The 12,883-nt window shown below is 40.0% G+C and overlaps 1 protein-coding gene across 2 annotated transcripts; it reads left to right on the top strand.

The window, feature by feature from the left end:
* Positions 1–782: 782 nt before the first annotated feature.
* MCOLN3 (mucolipin TRP cation channel 3) lies at positions 783–12,671 on the top strand (the record flags this gene model as incomplete). 2 transcript variants are annotated; one of them, XM_084290949.1, is made up of 14 exons in its annotated part: positions 783–831; positions 947–1,176; positions 2,970–3,137; positions 4,434–4,587; positions 5,060–5,144; positions 5,225–5,321; positions 5,929–6,028; positions 8,028–8,140; positions 8,213–8,362; positions 10,287–10,388; positions 10,500–10,622; positions 11,215–11,421; positions 11,705–11,834; positions 12,619–12,671. In XM_084290949.1, exons 2-14 carry the CDS (start codon positions 949–951, stop codon positions 12,669–12,671), a joined length of 1,710 nt encoding a protein of 569 aa, XP_084147075.1. In that variant the 5' UTR covers positions 783–831; positions 947–948. The 2 variants fall into 2 exon arrangements, with proteins under 2 accessions (XP_084147075.1, XP_084147074.1); XM_084290948.1 differs by lacking the exon at positions 783–831 and having other exon boundaries at positions 834–1,176.
* Between the last annotated feature and the right edge of the window lie 212 nt (positions 12,672–12,883).

Raw genomic sequence — 12,883 nt, 5'->3', positions numbered from 1 at the left:
TGGGACCGGCTGCGTGCAGTGAGGTGACGGCAGCCCCCGGGCCGCATCCCTGGGCGGGGGGACGGAGGCGGGAGCGGGGGTGGCTGCGCTCGGAGCCGGTGCGTGCCCCTCGGGGGTGCCGAGCGGCGGGAGGCTCTCGGGGCGTGCCGGGGGGACGCGTGTGCTGTGACAGTGCTCGGGGGCAGCGGGGGCAGCCGTGCCTTGGGGGATTTACCGGGTGGTGATTTCTGTTTGAGTTACGTAGGAAACTTTTATTAAGCAAATTGAAGAAACAAGCCTAATCTGGCACGTCTGTAAGTCCATTCGTGACCTGGGCTGCCTGCTCTGTGCCTACTGCCAGCAGCCTTCCTCTCCGCGAAGCGGCCCCGGCTGCCTACTGACAGAGCCGGCAGCATCTGTCAAACGCTTGGGACGCAGGGAACCGTGCTCCTGAGGGGCTCTGCACACCGCTGCCTCAGAGCTCGTCCTGCCCTGCCTCTGCCCCGCCGGTGCTCGCCGCCCCAAGGTGCCGTGGTGCCCGTGCCCGACAGCGGCGGGCTCGGGGCCGGGGAGGAGGCACCGCCGGGGCAGATCGGTCTCCAGGGAGTGCTGCCGGAGGCCTCGGTGCTCTGCCGGGCAGAAGGAAGTGAGTCAGGGCGCCCTGCGTGCGTGGTGTTGGTGCTGGGCAGCGAGAGGGGAAGAGGTTTTCCACAAGTGACTTTATAATTCCCCGGGGCAGAAATTCCATTGCTAAATAGGTGCTCTGAGCTCCGGGCTGTGAGGCTGCCGATATGGGCTCTGTAGAACACTGCACCGTGACGGGTTGGGTCCCCCGTTCAGGGTGACGTGCAGGTACCTTCACAGAAGACAAACACCTCGGAACCCAGGTGCTCAGTGCAGACCAGCCTGATGCTGCTGTATTCCTGCTTGCACCTTTTCCAACTGCTGTGCACCTTTGTCATTTCAGAAATGGAAAATCCTGAAGTGGCCATAAGCAGCTGCATTGCTTATGATGATGAAGGGCTCTGCAGTTACAAACAACACCCATCAGCATCACAGGAGCTGCTGGTGGAAGACCAGCTCAGAAGGAAGTTGAAGTTCTTCTTTATGAACCCGTGTGAAAAATTCTGGGCTCGGGGCAGGAAGCCTTGGAAATTTGGGATTCAGCTACTCAAAATAGCAATGGTTACTATTCAGGTGAGTAAGTATGGAAGCAGGGACTCTTCTTAGTCCAGGGGAATTCAAAAGGGGGGTGTAGATGACAGATGCTTTTCTTGGTCTGGTGTGGAGACTGGGAGAGGATAAACTGCAAAACTGTCTTAGTTACATACATGTAGTTTACGTCTCAGGATCTCATTAGGCATAGTTTTTTCTCAGACTGTTGACTGAAAAAGCTTTACTGAGAGTGGATATGAAAGGAACCATCTTCAAGGGCTTTCTTTTTCCCCTTTTCCACTTCCTCTCCTTTTTTGAAGGATGGCATCCTTACGTGTCTATTACCCCCAGTACTATTTTCACTCTGTGTGTGTGTGTGGCTAGGAGAAGGAACAGTGGCGTGCATTACAATAGTGATAGGAACTGTAATTGATACCTGTTTTGTGTCCATAGCTTGTGCCTTGCATGTGGTATACAAACACTTGTATCCAATAAAGCAAAAATTCTGCCCCATTCTTCTTCTCACCCAGCCTTGCACAGCAGATTTCTTGTAACAAAGTTATCTGTTCCTGAGATGCAATGGTTTTCTCAGAGCAACGTGGGTAGAGAGTTAGGAAGTTTTCCATGTAACATTTCTAATGCCTTGGGTGATCATCCTTCAGGGTTGCCCACGTGATTTACACTCATGGTGGTGTTAGTATGAAAATACAAGTATGGAGAAGAATGCTTTCCACAGTTACCTGAAAGATGGGAAAAAGTATAGGAACAGTAGTTTTTTTACTACTCATCTAGAAGTATGTTTGTATTCCCCACTTCGTGCTTTAGTTTCAAATATATCCTCATCCTCTGATGGTCATTTGTCCTATTTTGCAATTAGAAATAAAATTTGATGGTTCAAGAACCTAAATAAGAAAGAAACTAATGGTAATTTACCCTAGACTTTTCAGAGAAAATCTGCCAATAGTTAATTAAATCTTAGTGCTGTTGATTAGCCAATGTATTTGTCTGTGCCTTGAATACCAAGCTTGCTCACAGACTATTTTAGTATCTCTGTAACTGAGTTATCCTTATCAAAAAGTATACATACAGTTTGCATCATGGCCATAAAGCTAATCTATAGACTGTTGATTCAGACTTATCTCTGATGAGTTTCTTCACAATAGTCCCAACACTAGATATGAAACAATAGTCACTGAAGAGAATTGTGAGATCCTGCAAACAATAGAGCATGTTTTTTCGGAAACCTTTCCCAGCCTGGATGTTAGCTAGCAGGGTTTTATGCTAACTCTTCATGAACTGATGCAGTATCATTTTTTGACGGCTTTGAAGGTTATCCTATTACAAGCACAGTTTTCATCAATTACTGTCAAAGCACCTTCTACCCAAACCTGAGGGAGAGATGTTTGCTTTCTTTTGACTTGTCCTCAGTTTGCCTTTTCTGCCCTGGAGTCAGGACTTCCAAGGTGGGTCTGGTTACGTCCAGTCCTGCCTTTTGGCTGAGGAACACTGATATTCCTCAAGGCAAGTTATATTAATGTCAGACTGAACTCAGAAATCACACGTAATAGTATAGGGGTAGCTTGAATTTGGGTTGCTGTACTGTTCTTTGTGAAAATGTGAGTCCTTAGCCAAGACACTGGTAACCATGTTAAAAGAACACTCTTGAAAGCCATTATTTCCTTATAGTCAGACTTGACCAGCTGGAAAATGGAGTAGCCTGCATGTAAGTGCTGTGTTTACCAGCATGATGAGAGTAGCTGTTTGTAGGACAGGATTTATCTACTAGTCCAGAAGCCAAATTTGCCTTTAAACAGGAAATACGAATGTCTTTTCAGCTTGTGCTTTTTGGACTGAGCAATCAAATGGTGGTTGCCTTCAAAGAAGAGAACACTGTTGCATTCAAACATCTCTTCTTGAAAGGGTACATGGACAGAACAGATGACACCTATGCTGTTTACACACAGACAGATGTCTATGACCAGATATTCTTTGCAATTAACCAGGTAAGGGTTGTTACTGCAATGTATACAATATACATGCTTTTTACCTGTCTGCCTTTTCTCCCTCCTCCTTCCCTTGTCTGAGATTTCATGTGTGCACCTGTTACTTAGCACTCAAATATTGACTTGTTCAGGGTTTTTTTGAAAGAGGGGAAGGTTTGTGTCTCATCTCTCAAATGCAAATTAAGATGTGACATACACATGGTAAAGTGTTTTGAGTTAATGTTGCCCTGGAAACCTACTTTTCACGGAAAGATGAGGACCCAAACACTGCTCTTCCTCTGTTTACAGGCGCTTTATGATGAGGTAACAAATTTTAATTGCTGAATATCAAAGGTTTTTTATTGGGTGGCAGACTCCCCTGCTAGATTTCCCTAAATACTTTGCCTTAAATCTGCCACTTCTTTCCTAATGGATTCAATAACTGCTTTTTGAAGAAAAAAATATATTGTAGGCACACATTTTTTTATTGTTTGGAGAAATATCTGCTTTCCAGCTATCACTGAATGTGAGGCAAACTCAAAAGACTGGTTTCAGTCTGGAAACCTGCAAAGCAGTTGGGATGGGATGATTGCTTTTCTGCTTTCCCTGCCCTGTGGGCATGATTGCTGCATGGGGGACTGAAGCCTCCAGATTGGGATTAAGCTAACAAGGAGTTAAATGAAACCGGATTAATGGAAGACTAGGAAAAAACTGAAGAAACTTTGATCTCACTGCTCTTCCTATATTAGACGTCTTTAAGAAATCAACTGGTACAATATTAGTTGAATATAGTTAACACTGTGAGTAAGCCATTTCTGGAATGAACTGGTGGAGAAATCCATTGATTTGTCAAGAAGAGAAACAGACTGTAAAAAGAGCTCATCAGTATACTAATTCTGCACTCAATGCACTCCTTGGGTTTGAGCCAGAATGCCTTGCAAACAGTGAATTAAATTTTCTAATAAGGACTGTAAGGAGAAAACAATACGAAGCAAAAAGGCATTTAGACCCAAATTCTACACTTCTTGCTTTTGTCAGATTCCTTCAGGTATTTGAGGACTGAGCTGTAGTGTGGTGTACATTGCCAAGTTCTTTAGGTAACCTTTTAAATACGAAGATGGGTTATGGCACAGATCCAAACATTTGTTTGTGATTTTTGCTTGTTTCATTGTGTTTTTTTTTGTTTGTTTTTTTGTTTGTTTCTTTTTTTGTTTGTTTCTTTTTTGTTTCTTTTGTTGTTGTTTCTTTTTCTTTGTTTGTTTAAGAGACCAATAGTTTTGGTGCAATCTGACTTGTTTTGTCTGTTCTGAACTTTAGTACTTACAGCTGCCCAATATCTCTGTTGGAAACCACGCTTATGAGAAGAGGGGAGCAGAAGAGACAGCCCTAGCTGTATGTCAGCAGTTCTACAAGCGAGGAACCATCTGTCCTGGAAATGACACCTTTGATATAGACCCAGAGATTGTGACTGGTAATGGATCTCATCTATTGTATTGTTTCTCTGGGAGGAGGGACCCTATATTTACATGGTAAATTCTTAATGAACATCCAGTACTATGTTGTCTATTCAAATGATGTGTACTGAAGTTAGTACCAGCCAAAACCCACAAGAAAAATACTGTGTAACTAATCTCACTTCCAGAAAAACTGTCCTTTATAACTATTGACACAAAAAAAGGGGTGCTGTTATGATGACCATCTAATACAATTATTTGAGGCTAATTTCAGGAGCCTTCCCAATGAATTCATGCTCAATGTCTTGGCTGGTGTTCAGCAAGCCAACGTATTTGTATCCTAGCCTCCAAAACAACTCATCACTTAAGCATGCTATCTTGGCTACTGTAGCCAGCTGCTCTTTACAGCCTTCGGAATGGGAAAGGCAGATTACAGCTAAAGAGCATGATAACCCATGAGATTTTTTTGTGAGTACTTATCCATTGCAGACTGCTTGTACATTGAGCCGATGATGCCTTTAGACAACAGAACAGTGGGAAAGCACAATTTGAATTTCACTCTGGATTTCCACAGGTGAGGAGGAGTAAGTACTTCCCACATTGGTGTATTTGTGTGTTTCCCCTGCAAAAAGCTAATGTGAGACTCTGTTCCAGGCTAGTGGCAGTGCAGCTCATGTTCAATCTGAAGGCAATCAACCTCCAGACTGTTCGTCACCACGAGCTCCCTGACTGTTATGATTTCACTCTGATGGTACGTGGGAGCCTGCCATGCATCTTTCAGTTTGAAATGAGAATCCATTCTTGCTGATTTACTATACACAGTCAGCACAGATATTTCTGAGCTGTGTTGGGCACCATTCAGTGGTCCCCACCAGTGTCTGGATTACTCTGCCTTGAGTTGGTACCCTGTAAACCACCATCAGGTGTGATTGTAGAAGGTTAAGCTTTGAGTACTCCTGATGCAGTCCTCACACACTTGTTCAGTTTTCTGCTTTTTGTACTCTAATCCATCTGAAGTATGGGGAAAGCACAAATCTCTCCTCTTTAGAGAGGTGCTTCTAGCAATGTGTTTTTTTTTTTCCTATTTTGGAAACAGGGGGCTGTAGTTTAAAAGAATTTCACCTATATTTCAGTATCTAGTTGATCAACCAATTTGTGGCAGATATTTGCTTCTTTCATTTTGACCATGTTTATTTGAATAAACAAAAATTACTGTAAGATTAAACAAGTTTCATAACTTCTGCCCTAGCAGAATTATTCTGCATCATTGTGCAATCTTAGCAGTACAGTATGCTGTATATTTATGGTTTTACTTTAAGAAGACATGTGCTTTTAATTAATTTATTTTGTTAATACAGATACTGTTCGATAATAAAGCACATAGTGGAAGAATTAAAATAAGTCTAGACAACGACATAGAGATCAGGGAATGTAAAGACTGGCATGTTTCTGGATCAAGTAAGTGACATAAATGTGATCTAATTTTCATGCTAAACTTTCATCATACTAACGTAATGTTCATTAATCTTTTAACGTATTTAAAGATGATGCACTATGGACATACATTATCTAGGGGATACACTTGAAATTCTGATTTTTTTCCTAAAGAATTGTTCTTCTTAAACTCTTGAAGTGAAGTCTTGGAACCTAGCCACATCATTACTTTTCTTAACAGCTCTCAAACCTTGTACCACTGATGCAAACTTTTTCCATCCTTCTTGTTTTGGCTACTGAGCTTAAGCCACTCGCTGGTTAAGGCAGGGTTTTGCAGTATTGCTGTAGCACTGGGCAACAGAAGGACATGTGATAGTGGTGGAAAGTTGAAACTGATTCACTCTTATTTCAGGACTTAACACCAGGCAGATAAGGAAGCATTGCTGCTAAGGGCTGCTAGAGTGCGAGGGCTAGAAATGCTTCTGATTGCTGTTTAAATGATCTTTGGTGTGTATTTGAGTGTAACTGAGATGCATGGTATGGTTAAATATCTGTTTTAGATAGTTACTGACAAGAACACCCTTCGTTGTCACCTACTGTCTCCAGTCCAAATTTTGCCTGAGATCTTTTAAGATTAGAGGAAGTAATCTCTTTGAATGCCAGAAGCTTTCCAGGACTCCAAATTCCACTTGGTTTTCATTTTTTTTGCTGATGTAAGCAATATGATGAAAGAAGTCCATTTTTATATTTGGCATTTTCTCTTATGCTGTGCCTACATTAGGAAATTCCATTATGAACAGCTAATAGTAAGAAATGAGTGTTTTGTTTGCTTTTTAAGATCCAGACTGGAATTAATTTTGCAAATTTATTGAAATGCATCACAGAGGACAAGACATACCACTTAAGCAAACACACATTCTGCTAAACAGTCTTTATCAACTGGCTTCACTAGATGCCGTGTTATAAATGCACACCAGATGGCATACTACTGCAAACAGATTGCCTGTGCAGCAGTAGAAGGTTCTGATACCAGGCTTCTACAATAATCCAAATTTCACATTTATGTAGATTGCCTATGTTACAGTTTTCAAAACCATCTCCAGAAATACCCTATATTAATTTTTGATAGTCAAGGAAAAATACAAAGGCAGCAATGGCAAATGGATAATAAGCTGCTGCTGTTCTGGACTAGACTGTAAAACCAACTTAAATGGCACCAGTACCTGTGTTAGTGGCTTTTGTATAAGTAAGAGGTAGGTAAGCTTTTTCTGGGTAGTTCTGCAGTTATCTTTGTAAAGCCAACTAGAACTTCAGCATTCCATTTTGGAGACTTGCTGCCTATTCTCAAAGCATTAGCATTAATTTGCTGCTTTTTTTTCTTCCTCAAACAGTAATAGTTTCAGCATTAAAAATCTAATCCTTATACTAACTTGATCTATTTTCTTCTGTATGATAAGGATAGAAAGGAAAAAGATGCCTAATGGTAGTTCTGGTACAAAATTTGACCTTATTTGAACTGATAAAGAATGAGATTTTTAGTAATAAAAGAGATGGAGATCTCACGTCCAGCTCAATGTTGGTCTTAGCTATGTGAGCAGCAGTGCAAATTATCTACATGGCTCTAGGACAGAAAACCCATCTAACAGTCAAATACTGTTCTGGAAGAGAAGTTAAATATTTTGTAAATATTTTGTAAATATTTAAATAAGATATTTTTTTAGTCAAATGTTGTGGCTCCAGTGCTTGTAAAATGGACAACCCCCACTTTTGCAGCATTGTAAGATGCATTCACACTCTGATACGATATTTTTGATATGGCATCAACTTTCTTAAATTAATTGGTGCTATCAGCAGTGCAGATATACTTGTGTCTCTCTTGAAAATGTTAGGCAAGCTTTTGTGGGGAAAATACTGAGTTTTTTTGTAATTGTCATGTAAATGTAAACATCGAAACTTGATCCTTACTTCAATATTCAAGATGAAATGCATATGATTATAAACACATGCATTTTTGTTCCTGCAGTACAAAAGAATACTCATTACATGATGATCTTCGATGCTTTTGTCATATTGACTTGTCTCACCTCATTGATCCTTTGCACACGATCAGTGGTTAAAGGAATTCGACTCCAAAGGGTGGGTATAACTCTTCCTTTGGAAAATATTCACGTCTTGTGTACATCTAATTATCTTTTTCTGTTCCACTAGGAATTTGTAAGCTTTTTCCTATATTATTATAAGAAAGAAGTATCTTTCAATGCTCAGATGGAATTTGTCAATGGGTGGTACATCCTGATTATAGTTAGTGATGTCCTAACTATTGTTGGATCAACTCTCAAGATGGAAATACAAGCCAAGGTAAGATATTTGCGCTGTTAGGTGGAAGCAATGCTTTTTATTTCTATCCCAACTAGGTTTCAATCTCTGAGGGCTCTAGGCTGGCTATCAGTTCTGACTGGTATGGAATTTTAAAACTTTGTCATCTCTTCCACATTTATAACTGAGGTGTGTTGTTTCCAAATATCACTAGATATTATAATTCTATTTCTCTTTGCTCCTTTTGGATATCTGCAAGGAATAAAGTTAATTTCACCTCTGAAAGCTTAAGACTGTTGTCTTCCTCTCTTTACCATTTAGGACCAGTTACACTTTTTTTTTTTTTGCTTTGTTTTGTTTTTATTTTGTTTTAGATTTAGCATTTAACTTTCTGTTCCCCATTTAACAAGTGCTTAAGTGGCGTAGGGACTCTCCTTAAGCATCACATTGCTGCTTTCCCATCTTCTGCTTTCCAGCATGTACATAACAGTCACAGCCTGGTTTTAGGCCTTCAATTTCTAAAATAACCTTGCTGTAGAAAAAATATATATTTGATAATACATTTTTTTTAACATCGGGGAACAAAAATTGCAATATGCTGTCCTGAAACACATTAATATTCAGATAATGTTGTTCTTCACTGAATCGGTAGCAGACTTTTGAAACATCATTGCAACACAACAGACTTTGGACAGTAGTGATAAAAGAACAGTGCTGAAATCCATCTGGTGACAGCTTCACTGTCATAAACACCCTGCACAAATTGCTTTGTCTTACCTTTGGAGACGTATACTTCTTTTTTAGAAGTAGAAAGAAGCTAAGGGGAGTTAGTTACGATAAAAGAGAGGTCTATCCCACTTGGGGAAAAGCAAAGACAGGAACAAGACTGAAGTAAGATCCTGTGTTTAGCATTCTTGTATCTCATAAGTATAAATACATATATTTATATATGTATATTTTCTAAGGCAGTATTTTACTTAAACTGTTATCTACAGGTACATTTCACTTTCTTTTACAAGCTGTGTGGGTCACGATAACAAGATCTTTTTCCATGTTACTGCGTGAAAGTTAATGGCTGAATAAGTAACAAGTTTACATTAAAGTAGTCCATATTTGCTTTTTATCAAGCTGTGAGTTATGCAAATATGCAAGATTAGTCAGCTGTAAGAGGAATAAAAACAGAAAATAGTGGAAGCTTCTTATTCAAGTAAACTGTCCAGATGTGAGCATTCCAGAGAAGAGCTGCAGTTCAGGGAACAGAGTATCAGCTCACTTGGATGAAAATGAGCCAGTATGTATAGGTGGAAAGAAAAACAGCCAAGTGCCAATAAAATATAAATGAAGCTCTGGTTAGAATTAATGTAAAGCTAATTATTCTTCTCACTGTAACTTTCTGCACCTTGCAGGTCCTTGCTATATATCAAAATCCTCCTTATTATTTATCTAAATTCTGCTGACAAGTCATGATATTTTTTTTTTTTTTTTTTTTTTAAATGCTTTGCCAGCGTGCTGGAAGAACTGTTTTTGCTCTGCAGTTCTAAAATCAGGTCTATACTGTATGTTGGGATGTGGCTGAGAGATTCCCAAGCTGGTGCAGGGAATCTGCCAATGCAGTTGGCATTGGAGAGCCGGGCATTGGTAAGGGGGTCTCTGCATCTGCAGTCCAGCTGTGCGGTTGGCCTTGCAAAAGAAACTTAGCTCATTGTCAGAATTTGTTTTGTAAACAGTCATATGTAAAGGCATGTGAAATGAATAACACTTGAAAGTTCCCTTGATCTTTGGTGGCACTTCTGCTCTCTGCTGTATATTGCCCCAAACAAACTTCTAATGGGAGAGATTTCCAAGGAAAACAATGCTCCTTATCAGATCTTTGTAGTAATGAGAGTCACAATTTAGAGCCTGTCAGTTGTTATAATATTTTATTCTGTTTTGTTTTATTTTTGTTGATGTTGTTTTTTTCCTTTAGAGTCTGACAAGTTACGATGTGTGTAGCATACTCCTAGGAACATCCACTATGCTTGTGTGGCTTGGAGTCATTCGCTACCTAGGTTTCTTTCAGAAGTATAATGTAAGGATCTCCTGAGATCTTCATGCTGTTGGTATTTATTCTGTTTGTTGCTATAAGACAACTGGGAGAAATAGCTGGTTGAATTCTTACTGTTTGTATTGCTTTCTGCAGATTCTCATTCTAACACTGCGAGCAGCATTACCCAACGTAATGAGGTTCTGCTGTTGTGCTGCTATGATCTATCTGGGCTATTGTTTCTGTGGATGGATTGTACTGGGGCCATACCATGTGAAGGTAACATACTCCATGTGAAAAAGACAACTTGAGTAATAGAATGGATTCCATATAAATGAGAGTTTACTACTGTTCTAAGTTTCCATGTCAAGGCTTTTCTAATATAAGAATAGTGCATGTGTCAATAGTCAACATGATACTGCTCTGCTTGAGGAGCCTGGCTGTCATGACACAGTCAGACTTTCCTCTGGTTGTGAAAGCTCTGAGTCAGGAGTGGAAGCTGCTCTGACTCCCAGTCATATGCTGGGAGTCCTGCCTGGTGTTCTGAGAAACAGTTTTCATCTTGCAGAACTCTGATGTCAGACTAAAGCTTTGGAGATGTTATCCTTATCCCTTTTAAAAGTGAAATTGCCTTATCAACTCTAGAAAGTGTTCACAGGAGAATGAATCGAGTCTGCATGGGTATAGGAGGTGACAAACTTTGCTCATTCCTGTGATGTTTTACTGTTAGCACTGCGTGTTGTCATACTGTGGGCATACAAAGAGATCAGAGGAGCCAGTCAACAGTTATATATCTCCTTCATGGTATGTACAGGCTTTGGCCCCAAACAAAGTGGCAATGGATGTCCTTGTCTTTTTCCCTCCTCTCTAGTTCCGTTCTCTGAACACAGTTTCTGAATGCCTTTTTTCATTGATAAATGGAGATGACATGTTTGCCACCTTTGCAAAAATGCAGCAGAAAAGCTACTTGGTTTGGTTATTCAGTAGGATCTACCTCTATTCCTTCATCAGTCTGTTCATCTACATGGTTTTAAGTCTTTTCATTGCGCTCATTACAGATACGTATGAAACTATAAAGGTAAGCACGAACTCCTACTCTTTGTTTGGAATAAAAAGGCAAGATTGGTGTTATGTAGGCTCTCATTTCCCTTGATATTTTGACTTGCAGTGCATGACATTTTTAGGAATTAATATAATGGCTAATTTTGAGGGCATAGGGTGATTACAAGAGACTTATTTTTCTGTACTCTGGTTTTCTTACCTACAAGCTATTGCATGTTTTATTGTATGTTTTTGTTGTTCTGCTTTAGGCTATTGTATGTTTTAGCCTGTTAAAGTATTAACTAAATATCAATTTTTAGCACTACCAACAAGATGGCTTTCCAGAGACAGAACTTCAGCGTTTTATATCGCAGTGCAAAGACTTACCAAACTCTGGCAGGTACAGGTTAGAAGAGGAGAGTTCTGCGTCTCTATTTTGTTGTTGCAACAGTAAGTACCTAACTTAAAATTATACATTAATGTATGTGCAAAAGCAACACACCACAAAAGATCCCTGATATAATGTTCATGAAGTGTAATTAATTTCTGGGGAGCAAGGGGAAAAAAACAAACACAAAAATCAGAAACTATTTGTTACGCTGTATGGAACATTTGAATGAAATGTCTGCATCCACTAAACTTTCTTAGGAGAGGTGAGGAAAATTTTAAATTAAGAATCTCTTAACATACAAAAAATGGTACAAAAAGTTAGATAAAACAGGGTTCCCAAGTCACTGTGTGTATGTATCATGTGCAAGCATTAACTCTTCCTGTACCTGGTGCAATAGTTGGGACTTACTGAAATCATTCCTGGTCTTCTTATCCACTTTTTAATGTTTTTAAGGTATCATTTAACAAATGATACCTTATGCAGCAAGGTGTCTTAATTTAAATGTTAGCAGTTCTGAAACTTTTTGAAAAAATGAGCTTGCAAAGGGTTTAAGATAGCATGCACTTTGAGGTACTATCATAGCACTAGGAAAAGGATTGCCTAACTTCTATGGAGAGCGTAATGCTTCAGTTAAAGTTTTGTTTCTTTAGGAGTACAGACTGCAGGGTATGTGGTTTATATTTAACCTGGCTGGCGGCAGCTCTGCATCTTGCTTGCTGAAGGGTCCCTTGGTGCAGGAGCCGTAAATACTTGCAGCTCGCTAAAAAGATCAAAGAAATTTAAAGCTCCTTGATATGGGCTTTTCTGGTGCAATATATTGTTAATTGTCACTTATTTATGAAGGAGAGGAGATGGGAGCATATTTTGGAGCCAGGACAGAACAGAGCCCGCAGTGAGGCTGTCTAGAGCTGAGAGCCCTTGTTCCAACTGATTGCCTGACTTGAGATGAAAGTGTGGGATGGAGCAGAGCAGGCCATCTTGCTCCTGGGGAAAGGGTGCTGGTGTTAATGTTTCCTTTCCTGAACACACCTCTCAGTTTAATCAAGTAAGAAACCCAATATGAGGCAGGACACGGTGGGGACATGGTACTTTTCCCACTGAGTTGGAG

Source organism: Netta rufina, assembly GCF_964035555.1.
Source record: "Netta rufina genome assembly, chromosome: 8".
In the NCBI taxonomy this organism is placed as follows: domain Eukaryota; kingdom Metazoa; phylum Chordata; class Aves; order Anseriformes; family Anatidae; genus Netta; species Netta rufina.
This window is presented reverse-complemented; position numbering and strand designations above follow the sequence as displayed.